Consider the following 25657-nt stretch of genomic DNA (forward strand, 5'->3'; position numbering starts at 1 on the left):
TCCTGGATGGCGCCTCGCGCCTGATTGTCTCTTCTGCTTGTAGGAATTCTCACGCGCGGCTGGCTCCTTGCGCCTGGCCAGCTTCTCGCGCCTAGTCGTCTCCTGCGATATCGGATAGGGCCTGGTTGCCGCGTCGCGCCTGATTGGAGCCTCGCGCTTACGTGTTAGTTCTTTGCGGCTGACTGGCGCTCTGCGCCTGGCTGGCGCTTCACGCTCGGCTGGCGCTTCACGCCTGGCTGGCGCCTCACGCCCCGAACTCGCGGGTCTGTGAAAAATAGGACCCTTCATCCGAAGAAGAATCTTCTTTTCTGGGAGGTTGATAGTAAGGTTTTTTGACTCTTCACAGGAAGATTAAACATCCTTTCTTCTTGGAGGATCTCTCGAAAGAACCCCGACTAGAGAAGCAATAGACTCTTGCATATCCTTTAATATCTTCGTCATTTCTTCTCTCTGGTCTAAACGAGAGGAAGGAGAGCCTTCTTTCTCCATTCCCCACAACTTATCGGGAGAAGCCAAAACCTTTGCTTTCTTATTCTCTGTCAGGGAGTCCTTCGAAAAAACGTTCCAGACTCGAGTTTATGCCCGATTCTTCCCAGATCCTCTTCAAGGGACGAGAACGATCCGCTGATCTCCATCCTCTTTTAGGTGAGGAATTCTCCGATGACGAAAAAAACATTCACGTAGAACGCTTTTTCTAATGCGTTCTCTGGCAGTCTGTGACGTTACAGATTCTGCCGAAGAGACGTCTGACTGGTGGGGATCCTCCATAACCTCCGTAAGGCTTTCGACATTCCTTCTCCTCTGGGCTTGGGAGCTTGAAAAGAGGTCTAGGCCTGGGAGCGTTTGTGAAGCAATCAGACGCCTCCTCCACTTCACTGGGGAAATTCACATCACTTTCCACAGCACTACTTTGCTTACCTTCTATGGCAGCCATTTTACGCTCCATTTTCATAAGCGCAGCTTAAGGCTTGCTATCTCCGAAGCAGAGTCCGTAGGATCTGCATTCGGAGAAGGACCTGAAATATTACAAGGAGCGTTCATAATGTTAGAGGAGGGTACAATATTACTCACCAAACCACTTGAAGATTGAGAGCTAGGCTTGGTTTTGGAAGATGACTTCCTTAACCGGTCTTTCTCTAATTTCCTTAAATAAGAAGTTAGAGACTTCCACCCTTCAGCACTCAAACTCTCACATTCATGACAAGTGTTATCCATCGAGCATTCATACTTCCTGCATCTTTTACATACAGTGTGAGGATCACCGAAGCTTTCGGCATTCTCACCTTGCACCCTTCATTCACCACATTCTCACCACACTTCCAGAATCAGACATCATATGAAAATTCCAAGCCAAAATCCAAATAACGATCCACAAAAGCGTATGCCAGTACAACGATCCAAATACGTCACCAAAGGGTCCAAAACGATGATCAATTGTATCCAAAAAACGAAATCCAGCCGGAGATACCAACAACGATGTTGCCAGTATGGCCGACAGAAAAAATCTGATGGAAAACGGGAATGGATTCCTATTCCTGCCACCCAGCGGCGGCGCGGTGGATCACCTGACCTACCTGTAGCATACGTGTGCGCGAAATTCGAAATTCTGTCGGCGCGACGGAGTCAATAGCTATGTATTATATGACAGTAAGCTGAATGTATAAAATTACTAGATTAGAAGAGTTTTAGCTTAAAATTGCGTTTTTCGACCATTTCGGTAGAGTCAAAGTTGACCGAAGGTTGAAATTTTGGCACTTATCGTTATTTTTATGAAAATATTTCAAACTGATAAAAGCTACAATCATGAGTATTTTGTTGTTGTATTTTACATGAAATTGCACACATTTTCATATATAATACTCCATGTAACGCTATTTAAAATGGTGCAAAAATTATGTCAAAGTAGCGACGAAATAATTTCTGGGCTCAGCTCGTGTCGCTGCGCGAAATATCCTTTAATCTATTATTTCTAGGGTAAATGTACTAACACATACCAGAGAATAAATAAATAAAGAAAAAAGGTCAGTATAAACTGACTCGCTCACCCTCCAAGAGGGTGTCGGTATGAACACTATGGCGAGTGAGACCACTACCACGAGCCAATGCCAATAGAATTCTCCCACTACAAAATCACTCCAAGAGGAGAGCCGACCCACAGAGTGGGCAGCCCAACTACTACTACTACTCCATCCCATGCTGCCGACTGCTGCGCCTCTGGTGGCCATCCTTTTCAGTTAGCGCACACGATTCACACATGCCCTTTTTTTACTCGGTGTTTTTTGTGCCCTTTTCTTTGGATTTATTTACCATGGAGCGTGCAGCCATCGCAGCAGCTAAGTTAAGTACTCAGTGTTTATTGCTATTTGGTTTTTTCCGGCCCTGAGCCCGTATTTGCCGTTTTTTAGGTATAAATACGAACTCTAGGTCGGAAGCATGGCAGCATGGTTCTGCCTCGTGGTGGGTTCGTTCTTGGTCGCCCATACCCAGAACATCCCCTTACTTAAGTACGCTCTATTTCTATTATCCGCTTTGTTTAGGGTACGGTCTACACGGTTTTGTCATGCATGCATGTCTTTTACCTTATGTAGGCTCCTTCCATCCAGACCCTAGCCACGGCTCTTAGTATCGGCCTCGGCTAGCTTTGAGTGGTAGACTTGCCTTCGGGTTAGTCGTACACTCCTGGATTTTTTCTCCTACTGTGTTGTTTTCTTTCTTTCATTATTATTCATTTGATTTATTTATATGATATTTGTTTAGGTTAGTTAGGCGTCTGGCTTGCTTAGCCTAGGTTATGGCCCTTAGGGCCTATATGCTACCGCTCTTCAGTTCGGTTGCTTCCCGATAGCATCTCTCTTGATCAGTGGTTATGTTTCTAGGCTTAGTTGTCTGTTGTTTTGTTCTTACCGCCCCGTGGTCACTACGTGATCACGAGGCAGCCAGACGCCTGTCCAGTCACATTCCTTCCCCCCCTCCCGCTCTTCTATAGAGTCGGGGGGGTGGGTCGGTCTGCCCATGCTCGCTCCGCATACCCGAGCCTGCCTCCCTTTCTCCCCCCAGGCGGAGGGAGTAGAGGGACGGGACAGACCCAGACTGGACTCGACCTCTCCGGCTTCTCGGTCCGGCCGGATGGTAAGGTGGGGGGGGACTGGCCTTTCCCCCTCCGTTGCTACCCCGTCGCTCCGTTACTAGCCCGAGTCTGTATGTCCTCTCGCTCTTTCCCACCTTACTAGGGCTCCTTTACCACCGGAGGCCTGGCATCCAGCGGAAAGGTGCTAGTCCACCCAGCAGGGTGGACCGGAGCATACAGTTGGTCCCTTCTAACCACTCCGTCTCGCTGAGTTACTACACTCCGCCACGCCACGACAGGGACTTAGTCCGGTACGTTTCGAGTTTTTAGGTTTAAGATCTTTTATGTTAAACTAGTAAGTTTATCTTAAGTACCTTAAACCACCCCCCTCCTCCTTACCTGTCTCACCGGATCTCTCCGGGGTTATAGCCTATTCAGGCGATAAGGGAGGGGTTATGCCCAAATTTTTTCCGAGCTCGGCATGCAACGGAGTTCTTCTGTCCTTTAGCCTGTAAGTGATAGTCTTTAAGATACTCATGTGTCTTTCACTTACAGACCACCAACTGTGAGCATCCGGGATGCGCCGCCACACTTCAGGACCCATGTGGACACGAAGTTTGCGGTCCCATGCTCCATGCGCGACTCCGCACGGGGACATCCAGGTCTGGTACCAGAGACGTGTACCATCTGTTACGATCTGGTGAGCCAGCTCTTAGACGGGGTAAGTATTCCAACTCCGGTAACTGGTCCTCATTGTTATAGTGCTTAAGTTTTTACATTAATCACTAACTTAAGATAAAAATTCAGGGGGTCTTATAGCCCCTATAAAATTTAAGTTAAGCTTTAAATTTGGTTTTAGTTTTAAGTTATTCTTAAAATCTAATCAATACCCTCTCTTCCAGGCTCCGGCTGTGAGGGATACCGCAACTGGCAACCCTGCGGGCCTGGGTCGGCGGTTTTGGGAAGAACGCCGCCAAGGGTATGCCCTACATCCTTGAGAAGAGGTTGGCGGTACTAATCTTCCCCGGAGGCAAGGCTACAGGCTACGTCGACCCAGCGGAGGCGGCCCCGACTATCGCTTTCATCCAGCAACAGCTGGCTGCCTCGTTGACGGACCAAGGCCAGGACATCTCCTCGGAAGTCGCGACGCTTGATATCAATGTGGAACCTATGGTAGGTGTAGACGACCTGTTGGTCGAGGTAGGTACGTTGGACACCCAAGGATGCCCTTGGGTGCAACTGGTTCTTCTACCCCTGCAACCTCTCCATCCTTCCAAGGCTTTTACAGGTAATGAACTATATACTTCTCCTGACGCTTCAGTTAGACCCAAGGTCAAGGGGTCAAGCAGTGAAAACCTTGACGAAGACGTCAGTCGTCGTCTAAGAAGACGGCTTCGGCGTCATCTTCTTCTCGTAAGTCTACCGGCTAGAAACCCCGGAGCAGAGAGATCTAAAGCTTCTGGGTCCGGCTCTAAGTCCTCGAGAGTAGATCCTCCAGGGAGAGATCTCACACTCCAGCGGAGTCGTCAGTTTCGCTACCCTTGGTTCCGATTCAGAGCCACCCTTCCACCTCCGCAGCAGCTCCGGCTTTGGACTCCAACGCTGGTCTGTTACAACAAGTGGGCGATCTGGTTGGGTCTCTGAAAAATAGCATGGAACAAATGATCTCTCGGTGTCTGATAGGATTACCTCTCAGGACAACATTATAGCCGGACTGAGCCAAGCTCCTCTAGCCTCTCCTCCACCTTTCAACACAGGTGGAGCCCAGCTACCCCCGTATGACTCTCTACCTCCGTTCTCCAATGAACAACCCTTGGAGAGTAGCGTCATACACCCCCCTTCCAGGACGGGCTTATCTCTATCCCGGAATGTGGAACTCGGAGGATTGAGGACTTGAGTTCTACCCGAAGACCTCAGCCTCCGTCATCGGCTACGCTAGGCTCACCGCCTCAGCCATGACTCGGGATGATAAAGTACCAAAGGAGACAGTCCTCTATTCACGTGACCAGGCTCAGAGAGAATGGCTCAGGTGTCTAGAGGACATGGATTGTTCCAACACGAAAAAATGATATTGTAGGATACAATAAAGTTCATACATACTTACCTGGCAGATATATACATAGCTATCGACTCCGTCGTCCCCGACAGAAATTCGGAATTTCGCGGCACACGCTACAGGTAGGTCAGGTGATCTACCTGCCTGCCGCTGGGTGGCAGGACTAGGAACTATCCCCGTTTTCTAATCAGATTCTCTCTTCCACCTGTCTCCTGCGGGGAGGCTGGGTGGGTCTTTAATTGTATATATCTGCCAGGTAAGTATGTTATGAAACTTTATTGTATCATAACAATATCATTTTCATACATTCACTTACCTGTCAGATATATACATAGCTGATTGACACCTTTGGTGGAGGGCAAGAGACAAGCTAATTAACTGACTAGGACAGGTAAACAACATATGTTGTAGGTATTTATAGACCTTAGTTCCTCTGTGTTTCTAGACGAAGGATTGACTTCCTAGCTATTGCATAGGAGTCTGCTTCATCTCAAGAGCCTTAGCGAGATAGTGATCTGTGGCCAAGAGTTCTTGTGATCTGTCGATGGGGTCTCTTCCCACTTACTCGACAGAAACCTAACTGGCGTTTGTCAATGGGAGCACATCCGCTTATATGACAACACGCACTTATTTAAGGAGCGCAACACCGATCCCGATCACCTATTCCTAACATGAGGGTTCGCGCTAAATTGAAAGAGAGTTATCCCCCAAACTCCTTTCAAACCTCCAATAAAAATCATTGAGTTAAAATAAATTCAACTCATTATTAAAGGATCAGTGTCGGTCCTTATCCCAGCAACGTATCCGCTGATACGTATAAACCAAGAGAGAAGAATCTCTCGTAGGTTAACTTGAAGTCCTTCGTGTATGAGCAGTCAACACATAGTTGCATCTCTTATATGTTAAAGCTAATATGTCTTCCTGACATATTGTTACGAAAAGAACAAGAATTTGCAAAAGCTCGCACTTCATGAGCTTTTTAAATTCTCAGCTGTTTGAAGGTATCATCAAGTCACTTATGAAGTGCTTTAGAGATCACCATTGTTTCAAAGAAGACTAGGACTTTCTTTGAACTGGATCTCATCTGGATGAAGCCTAACGCCTGGCTTGCGCCTGGCTGGCGCGAGGAGTATCCTGTTTAGAATACTCCTGGCGCCTGACAGTCGTAAAAACTCTTCGAATACTCCTGCCGCCGTCTGGAAGGCGCATCTCGCTCCAAATACTCCTGGCGCCTGTTAGGAGTATTAAGCTCGGAATACTCCTGGCGCCTGGCAGGAGTATCGCGCTTCGAAATAACTCCTGGCGCCTGGCAGGAGTAGTCGCGGGCTATTCGAATACTCCTGGCGCTTGGCAGGAGTATCGCGCTTCGAATACATCTGGCACCTGGCAGGAGTATCGCGCTTCGAATACTCCTGGCGCCTGTTAGGAGTATTAAGCTCAGAATACTCCTGGCGGCTGGCAGGAGTATCGCGCTCCGAATACTCCTGGCGCCTGGGAGGAGTATCGCGATCGGAATACTCCTCGTCCTCTGAATACTCCTGGCGGCCTGGCAGGAGTATCGCTCTCGAATACTCCTGGCGCCTGGGAGGAGTATCGTGCTCGGAATACTCCTGGCGCCTGGCAGAAGTATCGCTTTCCTAGGAGGAGCATCGTGATCGGAATACTCCTGGCGCCTGGTAGGAGTATCACGTTCCGAATACTCCTGGCGCCTGGGAGGGAGTATCGTGCTCATCGGAATACTCCTGGTGCTTGGCAGGAGTATCGCGTTCCGAATACTCCTGGCGCCTGTTAGGAGTATTAAGCTCAGAATACTCCTGGCGCTTGGTAGGCACATCGCGCTTCGAATACTCCTGGCGCCTGGTAGGATTAAAAAGTCTAGAATACTCCTGGCTCCTGGGAGGAGTATCGAGGTCAGAGTACTCAAGGCGCCTGGCAGGAGTATCTCTTCCCGAATACTCCTGAACCTATGGAAGGCGCATCTAGTTCCGAATACTCTGTGGCTTGGTAGGAGTATCGCTCATGGAATGGCCTTTCGAATGGCAAGTATATTGCGCTTAGCGGGCGCTATACTCCTATCAGGAGTTCTCTCTTTCTCCAGTTGCTCTTGTTGCTTGGATGAAGATCTTGGCCTAGAACGATCTACAGTAAAGTCAGGCTCTTTGCGCCTACTTGGCGCCTGGCTCCTAGTTGGCGCCAGACGCTTGGCAGGAGTTACTTCCTTCCCACGTCTCGCCTGCCTAACGCATCGCTCCCCCAGAGATGGCCGCTTGTGCGACAACTCCCTGTAGGGTTCGTCGCGCCCGACAGGAGATCGGTATTTGGATCTCTTAATCAGAAGTCTGTCATCCTTTTTACGAGTAGGATCTTTAGAAAGTACTCCTACCAAAGACGCTAATTGCTCCTGCACATTCATCACAATTTAGTCCGCTCCATCCAGTAGACAATAGGAAATCTCAAAAGTCCAAGAGACAAGTCTTCCTCCGAGGAGGATCATTATTGCATACTTCCGTTGCTAACGAGTTCTCCTCCTACATGTTGATGAGTTTTCTCGTTGCAGAAGCTTCCCTATCCTTGCCCGAAGGAAGGGAAGGAGCTTGGAATTTAAAGAGATTCTGAGCTGAAATTGGTTGATTTCTAGCTCTTGAATGTATCTCTCTAAACCTTTTGGGAAGTAGTTTGAGCCCTTCTCGCGTTCCAAAGACTCTGTCAGTAAACGTTTAAACCTTTTCTTCTTCTGTAGATGACAAATGTCACTACATACCCGGACAACGAAACCTCTATCTAAAAGCGTTGATCCAGGAATAAAAGGCTTTAGTTCTCTTGCCAAACATACTATGCTGGCCAGAACCAATGCCGAGTCAGTCATAGAATTTGATTCCAGATTCTAAAGCCCAAAATTTCACTTGTCCTTTTGATCGTTTAGGACCAAGAGAAACATTTGATTAGGAGCAGTTCCATCTTGTCGGAACACGGAATCTGAGGCCCAAATTAGGATCCCATTCTAAGTATAAGATCTCTTACTCTTATCGTATAGAGGTATTGTATAAGATCCCGAAGATCTTAATCTCTACTATCTCTAATATCTTTGTCTAGACAGAATATATCTTTTCACTGTGTTCATTGATAGCATAAATTACCAAGGTGATTCTTCCCTCTGAAAGGGAAGAAAACCATTATGTGGTTCACAGAGGTATCGGAAGAGGACAGTTTCCCCTTTCTATCTAGCACGATCTGCAGCAACTCTATGTCTTAACATATTTAAAGGAATTATCAAGCTTCCCTTGAAAAATCCTCTCATTCATATTTACTTCTGGTCAGTCTGCACGCAGACAGACTCAGAGTGAATAGGTTTTTTCAGGTCCAATATTTATAATAGATTCCGATCAAATCTCTTAGACCTTCCGACACATGCTGAAAGAAGAACGTGACTTCTGTGAATCCAACCTTTTATTGCCAAAATGATGCATTCATCTTCTTCCTTAGACGCCCATTTATTTTAATATGTGTAAGAATATATACAACTAGGGGAAAAAAAAAAGACTAAAGTTTATTCCCCTATTTAATTTAAAGATGGCGTATCTTGCTACCTCTCTTGTTTCGAGGAAAAGGAAGCAATCTATAAGAAGGTCGTTCATCTTCTGCCTTGCGAAGATATCTGTGAATATTTTCCGCAGGGTCTGACAAACTCTTTCCAATGAATGTTAAATCGTGCTCTGCCGAATTAAAATTCTTTATAATCCTATCACATTGTGGTAAACAGCATTCATCTAGGAAACTCTTGTAAGGATAGTAGGAACGCTGTAATTAACCACGGTGTGTGCATAAGGCTTAAGCGTATCGTTATCTTAAGGTGAATTTCCTACTACATTCTTTCCTCGCCGAGGCGAGAGATATCCTTAGCAAAACGAATACGATGTTATTCATGTTTGCCTAAAAAATCCCCTCAATTCGTGGTTAAGTCCCTGATTGTATGGGGAATATACGGTGAAGCATTCGATCCTTTAGGAGAGAAAGATGTAACCAACCGTTCACGACCGAGAACCGGATGGTACTAGATTGGCTCACAATTACAGCCGTGTCGTTCACTGCCTGGCTGCATTCATTCTGAGTTGCCAGTTACTCCCTTCAATGAATGGATATAATAAAATTATTCTCGAGTCTAAGAAAGTCTCAATAATGCAAATTTTAGGCAATCAACCTTTGTTAATACCGAGGCTGAATAGGTATTGTCGTAACAAACCTTTTAAGCGAAGTCTTTACTAGGAAAATCCTGTAAGGATATAGACAATTCCGTAGCGAACCAGAAAGGCAAAACTATGGTATGAGTATTATGACTTGTCATTCAGTAGTCATATACAGCAAAGCCTTCTACGACACTCTTTCCTTTCCGACATGCAGAGAAAGAATAGAAATCTTACTCTCTTCGTTCATTTCGTCAATAATCCCGAATGAGTATTAGTCGAAAGATATTGCAAATGACAACCGAGGATCGAAGAGAATCTCTTCCAGCTTTTATTATCTTGGAGATAAGTCCGTATTTTACGCCTTTCTTATCTGGAAGAGCCTCTAATCAATGAATGAGAGCTCGTACGAGTCTTGTTCAACTTCCAAACGATTGCCCCTCTTTCTGTAAATGGTTGGTTGCAATCTATTTTAGAAGGAGGATGATTTTAATATCCTCTTACTAATACTGAACTAATTCTCACAATTCTGCTCTATCTTCCATTCCTCAATTTGGGGCAAGATTTGAGCAACCGAAGGAGAGCGCTTCCTTCGAAAGGTGAAGGGCTATTCGCAGTACCGACTCTAACCTGACAAGGGCTACGGCAGCCTGTGCTACATCTTGAGTCCCTGCCTGGAAAAAACCGAACTTGCTCTTGCCTTTATTGCATTAAGACGATCCTGACAAGGGCAACGGCCGCCTGCGCGACAACTCCCGTCCCTATCAGGAGAAGCCTCGAATGTCTTTCACCCTTCGCCTGGAGGACTCTCGGCGGTTGTCAGGCTCTTCTTGTAGGAGAAAGTGTCTGGCGCTAAGCAGGAGTATCTTGCCTAGAATACTCCTGGCGCCTGGTAGGAGTATCACGTTCCGAATACTCCTGGCGCCTGGGAGGAGTATCGTGCTCGTCGGAATACTCCTGGTGCTTGGCAGGAGTATCGCGTTCCGAATACTCCTGGCGCCTGGGAGGAGTATCGTGATCAGAATACTCCTGGATCCTAGAAGACGTATCGCCCTTGGAAAGTTCCGAGCATCTGAAAGGCGATCCTCGCCTGGAAAGTTCTGTACGTCTGGAAGGTTATTCGAATCTGGAATCTTCCGCCTTCTGGAAGATCCTGTGTGCGGAAGGTTCCGATCTCTTGTACATTTGTTCTTGCTTAGAATTCGACAATACTTCCATTTTCGACATAGCCCTCCCTTTCTTCTGAATGAGAAGGACTCCCATTTCCGATAAAGATCCTGGTTCATAGTCTTTCAGGCGCTTTGCGCCCATATTCAGGCCCTTCAGGTGCTTTGCGCCTCGTTTCAGGCGCTTTGCGCCTTGTTTCAGACGCTTTAGGCGCATTGAGCCTCGTTACCGGAGCTTCATGCCCAAGGAGCTAGAAGCTTAAAAGTTATATATATGTGTACTCACTAAACGAGATCCATATAATCATTCGATCAACAAATATTCTTTAATATCTAATTCGTTCTTCTCAGAATAGAAATATTTTCATATACTTCTCCTTTCTCCGTCTCTTCTGAGGTTCCGATAGCCAGACGAGATTATCTTGCATCTTCATTTAATCTACGCCGTTGAATGTTTTACTCCTTATTCGTCAAGACGATAATAAAAAGGGGAACACATTGAATTAGGATGCCTTTCCAATGGCTATCCCTGGCAGTCTGGGACGTTCTACAGAACCTGCCGAGGGGACGCCTGAACGGTGGGGGTTCTCCATAACCTCCGTACGGCTTTCGACATTCCTTCTCCTCCGGGCCAGGGAGCTTGGAAGAGGTCTAGGCCTGGGAGCGAGACAGAGCCGATCAGACGCACCCTCTATTGCAATGGGGAACACTATAATCACTTCTTACCTTATAATAGCTCGTATCTTGAGCTACATTCCTTTATCTTCAAATTGCAAATGAATTTGTAGTTTCTGTGAAGTAAGAAGGTGATGAGGAAACAACACTACTAGTACTGTTAATATTCTAACTGCTTGTCAGAACGAGGGCTATTAAAGCTTCTAAAGAAAGCATATCTAGTTCTATGTTTTCTGACTTCCTCAAATAGGAAGTTACCTTATTTTCCTCAATCAAATTCTAACATTTATTACATTTATCAATGAATAAATATTTATATTTCCCTTTCTTGCAAACTATGTAATTGTCTACCGAAAACTTCGGTAGTTACACATACTCTATTCTTCGAAAACTTCGAAGTTAATTCATTAAAAGTTATTAAAAAGTTATTAAAAAGTTATTAAAAACGTATGCCAAACCACCGATCAGTACTTCCCTGTAAAAGTCGGCCCAGAAGATCGATGGCGATGACAAACACGAAAATCAAATCAGGAGGGAAAGAAACATATGTTTACCTTCCCAGCGACAGAGAGAATCTGATTAGAAAACGGGGATAGTTCCTAGTCCTGCCACCCAGCGGCAGGCAGGTAGATCACCTGACCTACCTGTAGCGTGTGCCGCGAAAATTCGAATTTCTGTCGGGGACGACGGAGTCGATAGCTATGTATATATCTGACAGGTAAGTTGAATGTATGAAATCCAACCTTTTAAGAGTCCCGTTTACGATCTTTACGATGGAAGAGAGTACCCCGCTCCCTTTCTTGACAAAGATCGCGAACAACTACTATTCCAGCAGCACCAGAAGGGGGATTCCATGCCTCAACTGAAGGAAGCAGATCCTACATCTCCTTTACTTCCTTCAGCGGTGAATTGTGGGAAGATTTACCTAACACCTTCTCAGCTGGCAAAAACTCAAACCAGACTGTGCTATGGAGCAGTTTGGTGAGAAGCTACCTAGGCTTCCAGATAGCCTTATTCAGGCAGAATTCGATGCCAAATCACGGTTAGCCAGGTCTATTAATTTCCATGGCTATGACCGAGGTGGCTACCATTGCCTATGGGTCGGAGCCAACTCTTCAAGCTTTCTTACCAAATCTTTGACTCAAACGGTGCAGTCGGATATGTTTGAGTTCGCCACTGCCAGGACGAATTGTAGGAAACATGTGCTACAAGAAGCGACAATTCGACACGAGCCGAATAAGTTGCTTACTCAAGCATCTGGGGAGCAGACCTCTTCCCAGAAGCGATGGTGAAGGAGGTTCAGTCAGAGCTACGAGATTGAAACCAGAGCCTTAAGACCGTTGGGGTCTTACGGCCAAGAGACGACAGGATCAAGCGGTAAGGGTAAGGCTCAAAGGAAACCTAGACGTTTCCAGCCCTACCAGAAGAAGCAGCCACGCTTTTCTCAGCAAGTTCCGGCTGTTCCCTTGGTGCAAACAGCCCAACCTTACCTTCCACCTCAAAGGCTCAGTCGCAGCCGATTTATGTTATCTCCCCTCAGCCTCAGCCCTCCACCTCTTACGCCCTCTCTCCAGCCTACAACCAGGTCTTCGAGGGTCAAGCTTCACAGAAGTATGACCGCTCGGGTAGGGAGGCAGAGGTAAGCGATCCTTTCGTGGGAGAGGATCGGGAGGTCCCTTTAATAGAGGAAAACATTTCAGGGGAGGCCGAGGAGGCTACCAGAACCAATGAGGAACTTCAAGGTAGGAGGGAGGCTGTTTCACTTTCGTCACCGGTGGAATTTCAGCAGAGTGGGCTCAGAGCATTGTGTCAAAAGGCCTGGGTTGGAGCTGGTTAGCGAACCCACCCCCATCCAGACCTTTCCGCCAACTTCCTTCCAAGGAATTGACGGAGTATGCGGAGGATCTCCTTCAGAAAGGAGCTATAGCGAGAGTCAAAAAAAAGGTTAAAATTTCAAGGACGCTTGTTCAGCGTGCCAAAGAAAGGCTCACAAAAAAGAAGGGTAATCTTAGACTTGTCCACTTAAACTTAGCCATTCGCTGCGACAAGTTCAAGATGCTCACATCTCGCAGGTGCGGACCTTACTTCCCCGTGGGGGCCGTCACCACCTCTATCGATCTTACCGACGCTTACTATCATATCCCTATTGCAACACTTCTGTCCGTATCTGGGCTTCAAGATAGGAGACCAGACATTCTCCTTCAAGGTAGTTCCTTTCGGGCTCAACGTAGCAACAGGGTGTTTACGAAGCTGGCGGAAGTAGTAGTTCAACAACTAAGATGGCAAGGGGTTATGTAGTAGCGTATCTCGACGATTGGTTGATCTGGGCTTCAACAGTCGAGGAATGCAACAGAGCAACACTGAAAGTGATTCAGTTCCTGGAATATCTAGGCTTCAAGATAAACAGGACCAAGTCAAGACTCACTCCAGAGTCAAACTTTCAGTGGCTAGGCATTCAATGGAATCTATCCTCCCATACTCTGTCGATTCCATCAACCAAGAGGAAGGAAATAGCGAAGTCAGTCAAGCAATTTCTGAGTCACAAACTGGCGTCAAGAAGAACTCAGGAAAGGATCCTGGGTTCACTCCAGTTTGCATCAGTGACGAACATCCTAATGAAAGCCAAACTGAAAGACCTAACCAGAATCTGGCGCTCATGAGCAAATGTCAGGTCCAGGGACAAATTATCCTCAGTCCCTCTGATTCTAAAGAATCGACTCCGGCCGTGGGCGAAAGTCAAGAACTTGTCGGTGTCAGTGCCCCTTCAGTTTCCTCCACCAGGGATTACCATCCATACGGACGCTTCATTAAGCGGTTGGGGAGGATATTCCCAGTTCAAGAAGGTTCAAGGAACGTGGTCACTTCAGTTCCGTCAGTTTCCATATAAACGTACTGGAAAAAACAAGCAATGGCAGTGTTCTTGACTCTAAAAAGGTTACGTCGCCAAAGTGCTCCCACATAAAGCTAGTCCTGGACAGCGCAGTGGTAGTACATTGTATAAACAGAGGAGGCTCCAAATCAGTCATCTAAAATCATGTCATGGTAGCCATCTTCTCCCTGGCGGACAAGTTTCAGTTGGCATCTCTCCTCCACTCATATAGCTGGAGTGAGAAACGTCATAGCAGATGCTCTATCCCGATCAGTACCTCTTAGAGTCGGAATGGTCACTGGACAACAGTTCGTTCCAATGGATTCTTCAGAGAGTTCCAGGTCTACAGGTGGATCTCTTCGCATCTCAAGCGAACCACAAACTCCCATGTTATGTTGGCCCCCAACCTGGACCCTCTGGCCTATGCCACGGACGCCCTGGCTCTAGACTGGAACAACTGGGAGAAGATTTATGTCTTTCCTCCAGTGAATCTTCTCATGAAGGTGTTAAACAAACTCAGGACATTCAAGGGTCAGTGGCTCTAGTAGCCCCAGACTGGCCGAAGAGCAATTGGTACCCTCTAATTCTGGAACTGGGTCTTCGCCCTCTTTTCGGATCCCAATCCCAGGCTCTCCCAGTCAGTACAAACGAAGACTGTGTTCGCTTCCTCAGGGATTCTCAAAACAACTAACTTTATGGATTTTCATGAAGTTTGCAGCGAAAAGGGATGCGAATATTGACCCGCAAAAGATTCTCTTCTTGGAATCCGATAAAAGAGATTCAACTTTGAGACAGTATGATGCTGCTGTCAAAAAAGTTAGCAACCTTCCTGAGAGAATCAGATATTAGGATCATGACAATCAATTCAGCTATATCCTTTTTCAGATCCTATTTGAAAAAGGCTTAGCAGCTAGCACGATTACGACAAACAAGTCAGCCTGAAAAAGATTTTTCAATTTGGTTTCAACATCAAGACTTGACAGATTCCTACTTACTTCTTGTCTATTCCCAAGGCGTGTGCTAGACTTAGACCTTCTGTAAGGCCTACGTCAGTATCATGGTTCTTAAACGATGTTCTAAAGCTGGCTTCAGAAACCAATAATGACACATGTCGCGTTTATAATGCTCTTAAGAAAAAAACTATTTTATTAAGCTTGGCCTCAGGAGCTAGAATTTCAGAACTGTCGGCTTTATCCAGAGATCCGGATCATATCCAGTTCCTTCCCACAGGGGAAGTGCTACTTTCTCCGGAACGTAGCTTTATAGCTAAGAATGAAGATCCTTTGATGAGGTGGGAACCATGGAAGGTTCTACCCTTCCACAAGATGTATCTCTTTGCCCAGTTTCAACCTACGAGCCTTTCTGTCTAGGACCCCTCATCCTCATCGGGTCCTCTCTTTAAGAAGAGAGAAAAAAAAAGGTGGTACTTTATCTGATTAAAGGCATCAGGCAACAAATCCTGTACTTCATTAAACAAGCCAATCCTGACTCTTTCCCAAAAGCACATGATGTCAGGGCAGTAGCCACCTCAATTAACTATTTCCAACATATGAACTTCGATGAGTTGAAAAGTATACTGGATGGAAATCGCCGACAGTGTTTAAACGTCATTACTTAAGTCCTTGGAAGCTCTGAAATTTTCAGCAGTAGCAGCGGGTAACTAGTTCCCCTGACTCCACCTAATCTTTAGTAGAAGAACCAGTCCTCCTTTCTACCTGCCTCACCAAACAGTTCGTCTATTCCTGCCTTGTTCATCTACGGTCACCTTGTGTCTTAGCTGCTTTGATGATGATGTAGTGGGTGTCCCTTAGTTTTTTGCTAGGGGCACTCACAATTGATTATGGATTTTGATCTCTTGGATGTCATCCCTTATTTTTATGCTAGGGGATACATCTTATTGTAATGGTTACGGGTTTTGTATATTAAGTTATATACATTCCTTTATATATTATTATTGTTGAGTTTGTTTTGTTCAACTTATTATGTTAATTGCTCTGCATTTCTGATACATAGCTTTACAACAGATACCATTTTTGTACATATATGCCTATTACCCCTGTATATATGTAATTACCTTAAGTTAAGAAATATTATTAGAATTAAGTGTAATTTAAGCAATATTTCTATTTTTGTATCATTGTGTATATGTATCCTTATTAGCAATTAATATTCTTTCTTTTAATTTTTATTTTACCTTTTATTTGAGACCTTCTTTTATTTGTTGATTTTGTTTACAATCTTGTGCTATTTCTCTGGTTACGATTTCGCGCTAGTGACACGAACTGAGCCCAGAAAAGGGATTTTGACGTAAGGAAAAATCTATTTCTGGGCGATTGGCTCGTGTCGCCAGCGAAAATCCCGCCCTACCCATCCCATCGCCCAAGATTGTCTGCTAACTTCAGGATGGCCACCAGAGGCGCAGCAGTCGGCAGCATGGGATGGAGTAGTAGTAGTAGTTGCTGCCCACTCTGTGGGTCGGCTCTCCTCTTGGAGTGATTTTGTAGTGGGAGAATTCTATTGGCATTTGCTCGTGGTAGTGGTCTCACTCGCCATAGTGTTCATACCGACACCCTCTTGGAGGGTGAGCGAGTCAGTTATACTGACCTTTTTTCTTTATTTATTTATTCTCTGGTATGTGTTAGTACATTTACCCTAGAAATAATAGGATTAAAGGATATTTTCGCTGGCGACACGAGCCAATCGCCCAGAAATAGATTTTTCCTTACGTCAAAATTCCTTTTCTGAGATGTGTCACTGATACTTTTTAGTGCGATAAGAAAGAAATTCGCGCGTTGTGCACCTGCGTAACGATTGTAAACAAAACAACGCCTGATCCGTGAGCTCCCAGCATCCCCAAGGCGCGTGATTCAAAAGTTTTCGCCTGGTAGGCCTATAAGTATTTTTCCGCGAATTTTTAAAAAACTTTTCTATGTCAACGTTTAATACGTCCAATCGGCACCCGACAGACAATTTATCTCAACGTATAATATGTCCAATCGGCGTAAGAGGGTTAATTTACTTTTACTGTTGTATCTCATTTACCCAAACTACTTTTCCTCTTTTAACCTTTGGGAATTATATACACCATGCATAAATGAAAACTACTGATGTCATGTTTTCCGTGTTATCTTATCAGTTACTTAAACATTATTACTGTACTATGATCTCTGTACACAAAATGTATCTCATACATTCAGAATTATTAAGTATGCAAATATTTAAACTCTACTCAACTTTTTTTCTTTGGAAAAGTTAAGTTTTTCATATGCATGAAAAAATTATGATGTTCAAATCTAAACTAACCTTTTTATCTAAAACAGCCTGCTCCTTTAACAATTCTTCCAAATGTTCCACATCATTATGTCGGAAAAATACAATACGGCTGCGACTAGCTTGCAGGCCTCTCTGGATGGGGAAGCTGACCATCTCATCTCTGTAGAGGAAAGAGAAATGCCCAAACTGTTTTCCCATTATGTATATATATATATAAAAAATTAATAGTCAATAACTTTGTTGAATAACAGTAAAAATCTGCTACAATAATACTCACGCATAAATAATATCCCCACTTTTAGAATAAGCAGGAATGGCAGATGCTATTGTTGAAAACCCATATGAATATAGAACGGCCATCTCACAATTAAAGAAAGCTGCAAGCCTGTCTTCTAATTCCAAGTGAACTTCTGCAGAGGAAGAGGGATTCTTCATGAAGATAGTTACTGACAAAGTCCCAAATAGTTTAAACAAATCTATGGGTTAGACAGTTGCTGAATAAGTCCCAAATAGTTTAAACAAATCTATGGGTTAGACAGTTGCTGAATAAGTCCCAAATAGTTTAAACAAATCTATGGGTTAGACAGTTACTGAATAAGTCCCAAATAGTTTAAACAAATCTGTGAGTTAGAAGTCTTAACTCTCTTGTGATTATAATACATAATGTACTCTGTCTGGAAAATCAAAACTTTTTCAATTTTAAAACTGAACTGAATCAACTGAAAATGAAGGTACTGACAAAACTTATTTAAGGGACCCATGCCCAACAATTATCATTAGATGCTCACTGATTCTGGAAACATTTAATTTTTCATGCTGAATTGCATCTATAATGCAGGGGGATTGGACATAGTGGGATAAAGGAAAGTATTACCATTTAATACCAAATGAAAAGTTTCTGGCTAAAATACTATAAGGACAAATCATTAGTCAATCATGATGAGATAGCAATCATTTCAGCACCAAATTCATCGTAACCCCATACATATTAATAACTACTTACGGGTTGTACCATAAAAACCTCGAGGTCCACAGGATCCAACCCCATACTTGTGAAGACATTGCAGAGCAGCTTCTTCAACCTCTGGTCGCTCACCCAAGTTCAAATAACTGTGAGTTCCAAGATTTAACACCTTCTCACCAGTTCCCAAATCAATATAACGCCCAACCTGAAAATAGTAATATATCAAGGTCCATCAAAATAACATACTGAATTCTGTAAACGCTCTCAATGTTTCACAGCATATAATGATTTGCAAGTCTTTTACAGCCACTTTCTATGAGATTAATTAGGTATCATATATAATCAACTGTTAACAAAGTCATATGTATAAGCACATATTACTCTTAAGAATTTATCTATCTTTCTGTTTTCTCACCAAGTTAGATCAGGGGTTACACATTTGATACATTACCGTATGTAGCACATATTACTCTTAAGAATTTATCTATCTTTCTGTTTTCTCACCAAGTTAGATCAGGGGTTACACATTTGATACATTACCGTATGTACTTTGTAGGACAAATCATCACACCATTCTAAGAAAACCCTTTCATAGACATATACCCCTCCTTTGCAAATGCCTTTTTCAACACTCTTGCCAGACAAAACCTAGTCTTGAATTTGAATTACAGTTGCTGTTAATAGTATTACCATAATATTATTATTATAATTTCAGTAGATGAAACTTATTCACATGGAACAAGCACACAGGGGGCCATTGACTTGAAATTCAAACTTCCAAAGAATGTTGGTTTTAACCTACCTCTGCAGACATCCCTTATTTACATACTAGAGAAACCCGTCTCTCACCAAACTCACAATGGTCATGAGCCAAGATTCTTCCCTTGAGAACTATACAGTCAACATGTGCTATGCATCATGCACCATACTTTCACATAATTTTCACTCTTTTCATCTTTTCAAATTTTGATTTTCCATTAGGTCAGTGCAGGATCCATCCATTTGGATGCCTTCCAGGTTGGAGGTTACTGGAATTGGTTCTGTTCTTTTCCAGGTAATTATTTCAAGGATCTCTTGCAGCTGAAATTTTATCTTTTGGGTTCTGAGGTTAGTGTTTGGGGGTACAGTTCTTACTAGCATCCCTTCAGGCCCACCGGTACTGCTTTCTCACTATATTTTCATCCGCTCTAAGTTCCATGTAGTACCCAAGCACAGGCTGTTCACATTATTTTTAATACCTCTTTACTTTTACATTATCTGGCGCTTGCTTTTATTCCTTTTTTAAAGCCAATCCTTGGAGGCAGCTCTAAGCAAATCTATGAACATGGTTCAGTGGTGTGTTGAACCCTTACAGGCCACGCTGATTACAGTTGTCACTTTTCCACACTTTATATTTTAGGTGGTCTTTCACATACACACCTAATCACTGGTCCCATTTTCCTGCCAAGAGCAACCAGATTCATTGAATAGCACCTCCAATATTTAGTTCTAGAGGTCTTTTATTCCTCACACTGTTGGACTGTGGAACAGGCCCCCAGGAGATGATGTGGAATTGGAACTTCAGATGTTCAAGTGAAGATGCAAACCATCACTACTCTAATACAATTCAACTTTTATTTTGTTAATTTATCTGTTTTTTCTAATAACTGATCTCCTCTTTCTGTATTTACCATTACATTCTGTTACTTCTTTCAAATGAACACCATACTCTATGGAGGCTTGAATTTCAACTCAATGGCCCTTGTGGACTTGTTCCATATGAATAGGATTCACCATCTGCATAATGTTTGTTTGTATGGTGTTTTTACGTTGCATGGAACCAGTGGTTATTCAGCAACGGGACCAACGGCTTTACGCGACTTCCGAACCACGTCGAGAGTGAATTTCTATCACCAGAAATACACATTTCTCACTCCTCAATGGAATGGCTGAGAATCGAACTTACGACCACCACTCTGCATAATGATAACAATACCTGTACGCCGGACTTAAGGTTGGCCAATAAAAAAAACAACACATCAATGGGACAAAGATGATATGCAAATGCACATAGTACAAGAAAAAATATTCTAAAAAATCTTCAGTATGTACCTTCCATGGGAAGTTGAAAGTGAATATTTCCAACCCGGTGTGTGTTTGGGGCCTCTTTAAGACACTCATAAAAAATATGATGCTATAGCAACATAACACATCCTTCCCTTAATAGTTTTTCTTATTTTAGTTTTGTGAAATCACTATTACAGCTCACATAATATTTTAACAGATAAAGAAGTAAAATCAGCAAACATTCCCCAAACCATATTGTTAAGGTAAAATTATTTACAAGGTGTACTGGGATGAGATGTATTAACTTTCAGTGAGTTATAATGTTCTTTCTAAGAACTAAAACCAACAGAAATTCCCTTCTACAAGGACTGGGAGATATATGCATAGAACATTCCCCCCATGAAATCTCAAGTCACACTGATTTCCCTTGCATCCTAGACTCAGGTGTTAATGGCGCTATAAGAGTTGCATTATGTGATAGGAACATTTTCTTCCAAAATTCATTCAAATATTATAGTGCAAATAACAGTACTCATATGAGCTGAATAGGAGGTTCATAGCAATTATTAGGGATCATAGAGCCCTGCCATCCTCAAGGGTTAATTATTTCACTACGTATTATTATTATAAAGGATTAGTCTATCCAGACCTCTGAGCCTAATAAAGGCTCTTCTCCGGCAGGTTTTCAGGAATTAATCCTGAAAAGAAAGTTAAACATTATTTAGAAAACCAGTTTTATTCAGGACATGATGATCCTATTAAATGGAATTCTTTGCCTTCAGCAAGTGCCTTTTAATGTTGGGTTTAGAAAATAAATGCTTCTTTGTTGGTGCCAAATTGGGTATTCAACTAGTAAGTGCTGGGACAGTCACTGGTGTTTTGGCATGTAATACTTTGCATTGGGTCTGAAAGTGGATTTGACATTATATGACCATGTGAAAATCTAGTATTCCCTATATGTCATCTTGTTAATACAACTTCTTTAGCTCTTCCTTTCTGAGATGATGACACCCATGAATGAGCTTCACTTTATATATTTCTTAGTTTGTTTGTAGTTGGCACTGATGTCCAATCTGTTTGCCAGTCTTGATATATTAAAGGCTTAAGGGGGCCGGCCAGCTAATCCATTTTTTAAGGACAGGACTTTGATATTCATACCACTTAATAAGGTGCCTTGGGACATCTCCAAACCGCATATGATTTGCGCCTCTGACCGGGCGGTTTGTGATGCCAGGGCGATTTATCCCGGAAATAACCATTTTTCAAATTCTATCTCTTCATTTGATATTTAATATTAAGACCTGGGATTACTAACATAATAGACCTGATGTAGACCTCCAATCAAACGAGGAGTTTTTTTCCTAAAAGTCATTTTTTTTGCTAGATATGATTTTTTCTTTATGGTAAAAAAATAAACCCAATAAATCAGGGAAAAAAAATTATAAAAAAAAGATAAAACAAAAATTGGAAAAAAGGGCTTGATTTGATTGTTCTATAATGTTTTTCTGAGTTATATATCAAATTCCAATGTTATAGCTTTTAACTAATGAGAAGATAGATTTTAAAGGTCAATAAGTATAGTTTTGAGATACGGGCATTCAAAGTTTTCTTTCATATTTTTATAAAGACAATGTTAATAAATAATGATCATTATGAATGTATATTTTTTTTTGTGTATTAAACCAAAACTATGTTATTTATCATAATTTAATCATAAATGATGATCCCTTTGCTCATATATCGTAGCCTGGGGCACTGCGTCAGGCAAGACGGGGCACTCCTTCCTACGCAACTCTCTCTCTCTCTCCTTCACTAACTCGGCTTATTACAGCGAATTTTCTTCTTTTGTATGTTAGCGAGATGTTTTCCTTGTATTTTCCTCTTTGGCATGATGAAATTCTTGCCGAAACAAAGATAAACAAACGTAAATGCAAGAGAATGTCAGAGGTGAAACTCGAAGGTGTACTTTCTTTTTACAAAGAAAATGTTAATAAATCATGATTATTATGAATTTCATATTCCTTTTTGGGTATTAATGAACCAAAACTATGTTATTTATCAAAAAAGAAAGATCCCTTTGCTCAAAGACCATAGCCTGGGGCACAGAGTGACGTGTTCGACAGGCAAGACGGGGGCGTTACTTACTACGCAACCCTCAACCCTCCCTCTCACTCTTCACTAACTACGCTAATATCATGAATATTATGATATTCTGTAATCATATTAGAGCAAATTTTCTTCATCTTCATGTTAGCGAGATGTTTTGCTTGTCTTTTCCTCATTGGCATGATGAAATTCTTGCCGAAACAAAGATAAACATACGTAAAAGCAAGCGAATGTCAGAGGTGAAACTCGAACGTGTAGACTACTTGGGTTTTGTGCTCGCACTGAATCGTGGTTGAACTTGGTAGCTGACTGACTTCCCTTCTGCGACTCATGGAATCTCTACAGATGCCATTGCTTACTATTTCTTTGACACTAATTATCAAAATTTACGATAACAGAAGAAATATTGCATTTTCTTGTATGGATCAATGTTTTTGGCTTATTGAGTTACGTTTACTAATTACCCTGTAACTACGAAACTAAGAGGAATTTTTACGAATAGTTTCGTATACGTATTCTCAATTGCCATATTAAACTCCATGAATGTTTTCATGACTGCATTTTTTGCCCTATACCCCCATATATAAGGGTTCCGGCCGGCCCACTTAATTGACATTACCCAGTCTGATACAGGAGCATGTACAATTGTTGATAGAATAGTGGAAGTTGATTTGGCAGCTGTATCTGCTCTTTTGTTTCCTTCAATTCTTACATGTACTGGAATCCAACATATTTTTATTAATTAGTCCTAATTGGATAAGTTGAAGGATTATTATTTGGATTTCTTGTACAAGATGATTTCGAGACTTGTATTTATTTATAGCGGCAACAGCACTTCGTGATTCACTGAAAATTATGGTGGAAATTGCTCTCTTCTCAGATATTTTGTCCAGTACTATTTGTATGGCCATGAGTTCTGCAGTATACGTATAATGATGATATTCAAGAAAGACTTATTTTGATTAATTTATCTCTTGAGAATGCTGAAGCTCCTACTCCAGTATTGCTTTTTTATCCATCCGTAAAGATCAAAAGTTGATCCCCTTTACTTCTGATGTGTTCTACGGTGTTTTGGTGGTATACATCTTTGTTTGTCATATTTCTTTTTAGAAGATAAGATAGAGCAGTGCGTATTTTTATTCATTTCAAAGTCCAGGGTGGTAGGAGTTCCATTGGTGGATGGAAAATTTGTGAATATTATGTGAATTCATTAAATATTTGGTTCTTTCTGGAAAGAGCTATCACTATGGTTTTCAAATCTTTAATTATAAGTCCGAAAGCAGGTAGCAGATGTATGTCCCCTGTAATCACAGGGGTTAGGGATCACAACCATCCACATTACGCAAAAATACTCGTGAAGTTGGTATCCCCCTCTCAAAATGCTTATAACTGGCAACTTAAATAGTTCAGACACCAAAGACCCACCTCTAAAAATGCTTAAACAGGTACTACTCACTTAACGACATAGTACTCATTTTACGACAACCTGGAGTTACGAACGGACAAACATGATGAGAGTGAAAAAAACCAAAATAAAAGAAAAATAAAAACATTGACAAATATTGGCCAAGAGAAAAAGCTATTCAGTGCTAATAATCTAGCCTAGCCTAGGTTTTGAAAACTGTGAAATCTATGGCTAAAACAATAAGGCTTTAATATACTTTGTAAAGAAAAGCTATACAGTTGAACCTCTTAAAAGTCTGTATTCTATGATCTGAGAACTTTACCGTTGGCTTGATTCAGCTGCCATTAGTTTCTCAGTAATGAAAGAAAATGTGTGAATTCTTAGTAATGAAAATAAATGTGTGAAGCCAAATGTTTTTTTTAATATTAACTTCAAAATAAATATATTTTTTAAAATATTCCACTTATGAAGTCTCTACCAAGCAATCCTTCTAATTAAAACAATGAGACATTTGGCATGCACAAATTCCTTACTCTTGGTATGCTTGAAAGATTTACTTGTAATATAGTCTGATCATTTTTTATACAACTGTATTTCCATACATATTCGAAATGTCACCCATGAGATCAGATGATGCTAGAGGTAAGGAGTGCAAGCATAAATCTTTGTTAATGCTAGACAATGCTAATACCATTAGCGAATAGTTCAGTTCACTTTCCTCAATAGATGGCGTTGTGCTTTGTTTACGTTTTGACGTCGACATTCAAATGCCTCATGATCGCCAAAATTCATTCATTATTTGTTTTTTCATTTCACTACCCTCTACAGTAAAAAAAAAAATGGCGAAGAAACTAATAGCAATAATTATGAAATACCAAAATTAGAATATAAAAGTCACTGCAGAATAACGTGCAGATTCTGAGAAAAGTTTATTACTGTATTTACTTACTAGTAAGCTAAATGTGTTGAGTAAAGTACATTATTTTAAAGAAAATTACATATTTTGAAGTTATAAAATAAAGAAGTTAAAATATATGAGTAATAAAACGTTAAAAAGCATTGTCAGAACTTTGCCAAGTAGTAGGCTATGTCGGAAATTAGTTCTGTGTATAAAATGACTGAAAATTAATGTTATTAGTCAAAATAAAGAGAATAATGCGTTTAACGACGAATTCGTTTAACATAGTGGTCACTGGAACAGAACCCCATCGTTAAAATAAGGAGTACCTGTAATTTCCAATTTTAATGGTTAAAACACCAAATACGTATACCTTAAACTATCATCCTAAAACCTTTTAACATAATTTCAGAGTGGCCTTCAGTACCAGGAAGACTCGACTGTAAAACCCCCACGGAAGGACAATCTACCTTTTCCATTGTGCCCTTGTCCATCATCTTCGACACTTCCTCCTGAAAAGCCAGGTGTTTCGGAAAACCTTGAGCGTACGTCAAGTGCAGGAGAGGGTGATCGGAGAGGTGGAGGAAGTCGAATGGAAGTAGATATCCTACCTGAAGGATATCTACTACCCACATTTCAGCTCTGTGCAATTGTCACTTGGTCCAATGGCTCACCAGGCATTCCACTATCGATGGCAAGGGGCAGGGAGTGGCGCCCTATCTATTGATAACCTAACCTGCCCCTGCCCCTAACTCCCTCCCTGGTTTTGAAGAGTGAGGCTGAAAGGGATGCTTCTGCAGCTGCTTCTTTAGAATAGGCGGTGGCCGTGAGGCCCTAGTGGAAGTCAATGGCTTTGAAGGCTTCCTGGGAGGCAACTGCGTCCTCTGCTGGAGATGGAGGTTGAAAATGAGCTCTTGATTTGTGACTGCCTGCTGGACAAGGAGATTGTTG

General features: G+C 42.4%; 2 protein-coding genes across 2 annotated transcripts in view; one reads left to right on the forward strand and one right to left on the reverse strand.

Moving 5' to 3' along the window:
• Positions 1 to 351: 351 nt before the first annotated feature.
• Positions 352 to 25657, reverse strand: part of LOC135211384 (serine palmitoyltransferase 1-like) — an 81510-nt gene continuing 56204 nt past the window's right edge. The window contains exons 2-5 of the mRNA XM_064244697.1: positions 18291 to 18456; positions 17565 to 17697; positions 17318 to 17447; positions 352 to 549 (exon numbers count right to left, since the gene is read on the reverse strand). Of these exons, the coding sequence (XP_064100767.1) occupies positions 352 to 549; positions 17318 to 17447; positions 17565 to 17697; positions 18291 to 18456 (627 nt within the window). The remainder of the gene's footprint in view (positions 550 to 17317; positions 17448 to 17564; positions 17698 to 18290; positions 18457 to 25657) is intronic.
• Positions 24420 to 25657, forward strand: part of LOC135210647 (serine palmitoyltransferase 1-like) — a 13737-nt gene continuing 12499 nt past the window's right edge. The window contains 1 exon segment of the mRNA XM_064243433.1: positions 24420 to 24450. Coding sequence (XP_064099503.1) covers positions 24420 to 24450 — 31 coding nt within the window.

This window comes from Macrobrachium nipponense, chromosome 4 (genome assembly GCF_015104395.2).
Source record: "Macrobrachium nipponense isolate FS-2020 chromosome 4, ASM1510439v2, whole genome shotgun sequence".
NCBI lineage: Eukaryota > Metazoa > Arthropoda > Malacostraca > Decapoda > Palaemonidae > Macrobrachium > Macrobrachium nipponense.